Source organism: Choristoneura fumiferana, chromosome 18 (assembly GCF_025370935.1).
Source record: "Choristoneura fumiferana chromosome 18, NRCan_CFum_1, whole genome shotgun sequence".
Lineage (NCBI taxonomy): Eukaryota > Metazoa > Arthropoda > Insecta > Lepidoptera > Tortricidae > Choristoneura > Choristoneura fumiferana.
Genome location: NC_133489.1, coordinates 4,560,852 through 4,565,957, shown reverse-complemented (window position 1 = coordinate 4,565,957; position 5,106 = coordinate 4,560,852). Strand labels below are relative to the sequence as shown.

General features: G+C 34.7%; 1 protein-coding gene across 1 annotated transcript; it reads left to right on the top strand.

Moving 5' to 3' along the window:
• Positions 1-653: 653 nt before the first annotated feature.
• Positions 654-2,136, top strand: LOC141438437 (N-acetylgalactosamine kinase-like). The gene is given in 2 exon segments (XM_074102305.1): positions 654-1,432; positions 1,435-2,136. Coding segments are annotated over 2 exon segments (1,020 nt in total). The 5' UTR covers positions 654-1,114.
• The last annotated feature ends 2,970 nt before the right edge of the window (positions 2,137-5,106 follow it).

Here is a 5,106-nt window from a genome sequence, read left to right as displayed (position 1 = left end):
AAAAGAAACGCGTAGTACTTTAACGTTTCCTAAAATTCCACCCCTGAATCAGCGAAACAGCTTTTCAACAGCTTTGACGAGTTATGATTAATTACGTATGTAGGTTGATTTTTGAATTCCAAAATTTGCACCCTAAAACGTGTCTGATTTGTATTTTCATGTAATCCTCCGAAAAATCAATCAAAACACGAAAAAGAGATAGCAAAAAATAAATGTATGTTACCCCAAATTTAACGCGAGCAAAGCCGCGGGCAAAAGCTAGTTTCATAATAAAATTAAACTATACATACTGATACTGATACAAGTATGTCATGAAAAAAAAATTGGATCATAAAATAAAGTATTTATAGCGGAACGGATTAGACTATATTCCAAAGCAATTACATTCATTTTGGTATGTATTTTAAAATAATATATCATGATTTGCGCACATGCAATTCAAAACGTAGGTAGGTATTATATTACAGACAAAAGAAGTATAAAAAAACAAAATCATTTATTTAAACAGCTGTAAAACTGTAAATAAGTCACGAAATGCGAGAACTGCGGCTAACAGCATACCTGTCTACGGTCATAGTCATACGAGAATTAAGAGCTAAGTGAATACCTACTAGTTTTTGATAACATGTTTACTGTCCTCTAACTGTAAATTCGACTCGCACCATCAGCCGGGCAAGAAGCGCAATGAAGACGTCATCCAGTTGATGTGTATTAGGCCTACTTTTAGGTTATGTTATTTAAGTACAGTTTTATTATTATAACAAGAGCTCTTTATAACCAGATAAGGTTAAATTACTTTGCTATTTTTAAAGCGTTATCTACGAAGCCGTACAAATTTTGTTCATAGTTTACGCGATTCGTACGTAAATTTCTTAGAACTCAGACGACCAACCTTGTTGCGATTTGCGAACAATCAACCGCAACTTCTCGATAACAATTGTGATTCTACATTCTACCTACTCGGGTAACAAATGCAGAGTGAAGTTTGCAGTTCAGTGGCGGTAAATCCTACTACTTACCTACTCTACTGATAAAAATATTTTTCAGAAATCAGTTCTAATATCGCAGCGCTGCGGTTCAGTTGGGTTCAGTCGTTTATAGTTTCGACAAAATAATGTCAGCGGAAATGGGGAATGAAATAAAGTGCGATACTGTACCAATCATTAGTAACACGCCTTGTGACGAGAGAATAAATAGTTTATCGTGTCTTTTTGAAGAGGAATTCGGAACAAAGCCTTCATTTTATGTAAGAGTACCGGGCCGTGTAAATATTATTGGTGAACATATTGATTACTGTGGCTACCCAGTGTTGCCCATGGCATTAGAACAAGATATTTTAATTGCGGCAAGCTTAATACAAGAACCAGAACTGCATCTAAGAAATGTCAACAGCAAATACAAAAGTTTTGATACAAAACTCACAACTTTTGAAGACATGTGATAACGCCGGATGTCAATGGGAAACCGTTTTGGTACAGTTATATATTGTGTGGAATTAAGGGAGCTTTGGAGTATTTACACAATAAGATGAATAAGGGCTTGCAACTTTATATTGATGGAAACATTCCTCCTGCCTCAGGCCTCTCCAGCTCGTCTGCCCTTGTAAGTGCAGCTTGTCTGTCATTTCTTCATGCTCAAAATATTTCTTTGAGCAAAACTGAGATTGCCGCATTATGTGCTTCTAGCGAAAGATACATCGGTACTCAAGGAGGAGGAATGGATCAAGCCATTGCGTTCCTTGCCGAGAAATTGTCTGCTCAATACATAACATTCCAACCACTTCAGGCTACATCAGTTGGGCTTCCCGAGGATGCTGTTTTTGTCGTAGCACATAGTTTAGCAGAAGCAAATAAAGCTGCCACCAACGATTTTAATCGGCGTGTTATAGAATGTCGGCTTGCAGCCCAAATATTAACGGCTCTAAATGGTATTCCAGAGGATAAGAAAATTATTACTCTCAGTGAAGCACAGAAAAAAATTGGGAAAAGCTTAAAAGACATGATACGGCTGGTCTGTGATAATTTGCCGAAAGAATACTACTCTAAATCAGAAGTTTGTGACATTTTAAATATAAACGAAGATGAATTAGAAAATTTGTATCTTACACCCAATACAAAACATTTAACTGAATTTTAAACTGAGACAGCGTGCTTTACACGTGTATGAAGAAGCAATGAGAGTAGAAGATTTCCGTTATTTGTATGAATTTAACAAGCAGTGGAAAACAAACAGCACAAACGGGCACGATACCAACGGATTGACTGAATACACTCTTGAAGATACTTTATCTATTTTAGGGAAACTAATGACAGGAAGTCACGAAAGTCTCAAAAATCTGTACGAGTGTTCGCATGAAAACTTAGATCGAATAGTTGAAATATCTCGCGGATTGGGAGTACATGCTCGTTTAACTGGAGCCGGTTGGGAGGTTGTGTTGTTGCACTATGTCCAAAGAAAATCTTGGAGAAATATATTGAAATACTGAAAGAAGAATTTTACGATAAGCACTGCAAAATTGATAAGAATAATGCGAATGCTTATGTTTTCGCAACAGCTCCGAACCACGGGGCTGTTGTTTATCTTAATGAATAGTAGTTTCATAATCATAATGTGTATGATTTTAAACTAAGTTTTATTTGAATAACATTTCAAATGCATTTTTGGTGCCAATTATTACTGATTAAGGTTAGTTTTAAGCATTTTAATTACATCAGAACCTTACCATCAATTTTTGTTGTTAAGATAGGTAGTTTTGTTGTAAACATATGTATAAAAATTATCTACCTCTTCTTTATATTCCGCAGTACGATATTTCTCCTTCGCATGTTTATTAAGTGGTTCTAATCTTACGTACAAGATAATTATATTTTTATTTGTTTTTTTTTTTTATGGAAATATTTGGTAGAAAAATTACAAACGTATTTATAATATAAGAGTAATCTGCTCTCAGTGGCATTTTGTCATCCTGTCTCTAAATAATATGAAAATACATACATACGCTAGAAAAAATCAGACCATGATTAGCTAGCCAGTTGAATAAGCGATAATACTTAAGTTTTTTTAGCATTAGAAAAAGGGTTTTTTAAATATTATATTATTATTATTACATATTTGCCACGACTCATTTTTCTAGTGTTTTTCAATAAAAATACACGTCAATAGCTTACCTTCTTTCTCATGCTAAAAAAAACGAGTATCATGAGTTAGGTACAACAGCGAGACCTGTTTATTATAGATATTAGAATCTTGATATATGTATTATCTTTAACTGTAGTAATCTAATAGGGGAATATAAATGTGGAAATTAATCATTATTACTCATTCATATACACTTTAGTTCAATTGCCTGTGTAGAAATAATTAAAAAAATGTGGCAATGATCTCATTATTTCATTTTAGCCCTTTCGTCGATCAACTTCGTAGACAATAAATGACGATAATGAATACTTAGATAAGTATATAGCTAATGACGTGTACTAATAATAGAATGCGGGCGTTGTTTAGACTTAGTTATGACTAACGCGCAGTGTACCGTAGTCGCTTCTCCCGCTCCACTCACCGCTGAAGATCCTCACCACAAGGCGTTAGAAATCTCCTTGACTTTGTCGTTTTATTCATATTTTCCACTACTTACACCTAATGAGTCGTTAAAGCCTTTATTCTTTCTTGGGGACTATGAGAAAAATTCGTGGGGAACTATCTGATATTGATTGGTCCTGCTTACACAAAAAAGCAAAAACGCGCAGTTCATAAAAGTTGGAAAATGTATGGTAATCCTCAAGATGATTTAGAATTTGTGTTCTTGAGGAAGAAAGAGCATAAGCTGGAGACCGAATGTCACAATAATTTTCTCTCTTGCCGAAAATAAAATTCATAGTTGTCCCTCCCATTTCTGGTCCTTCAAGAAATCTAAGTTTTCTTCTAATAGTATGCCCGATAACATGTCTTATAAACAGGAAACTTCTAGTGATGGTAATATTATAAGTAACTTTTTTAATGATTATTTTAATTCGGTTTTATTGATGATCCTTCCAGTGCTGTTGATCTTTCACCCTCATTGCACAACAAGATACAATTATTGACTTATGCTCTGTCCACATCACAGAGGACATTGTTTTCAAATTATTAAATGGAGTGAATGTTAATAAAGGGAGTGGTAGTGATAAAATTCACCCACTATTTATTAAATCTTGTGCTCGTGAGCTAACGATGCCGCTAACAATAATTTTCCAAAAGTCCATATCAAGTGGCCACTTTCCTACTCTTTGGAAAAATGCTTTAATTAAGTACACCAATTTTAAAAGTGGTGACCCACATCTTGTTACAAACTACTGGGGTATCAGTAAGCTAAATATATTTGGTAAATTATTATTATTATATAAATTATCAGGCAGGTAGTTGCAAGCAACTGATAGGTGCCTGTATCTTGCTGTTCCTTGGTCAAGTAACTTAACAAATTATGGCTGCATTTTGTCAACATATTTCACAATATCAACATGGTTTCTGTCAAGGTAGGAGTGTGGACTTTGTTTTACAGAATTTATCTTAAATAAAATTTCTTCTGTTGGCAGGTGGATGCGGTGTATACAGACTTTTCAAAATGTTTCGATAGAATTAACCATAATTGGCTGATTACTAAACTTCAGAAGCTCGGGTATGCACGGGGAAATACTTAGATGGGTCAAATCTTATTTAACTAATCGAAATCAGGCAGTTGCTCTAAAGGGTTACATCTGGGTTTCTTCCTATCCCTTCTGGAGTCCCCCAGGGGTCTCACCTGGGTCCACTTTTTTTTGTTCTTTTTGTAAACGACATAGCTACATGTTTCCGAAATTCAGGGTATAATTTACGCTGACGATACCAAAATTTATAAAGCTGTCGCCACTCATGTTGATTGCCACTATTTGCAGCAGGATTTTGATAATTTCTTTAACTATTGTTCTAATAATCCTGTACTTGAATATCGGTAAGTGTTTTGTTATTAGCGATCCATATTATATTGATTATGTCTTAATGATAAATGTTTAACCCGTGTCGTGTGTCCTCCATCAGAGATTTGTGTGTCACCATGGACTCCCAATTGAATTTTATAACTCATATAAACAA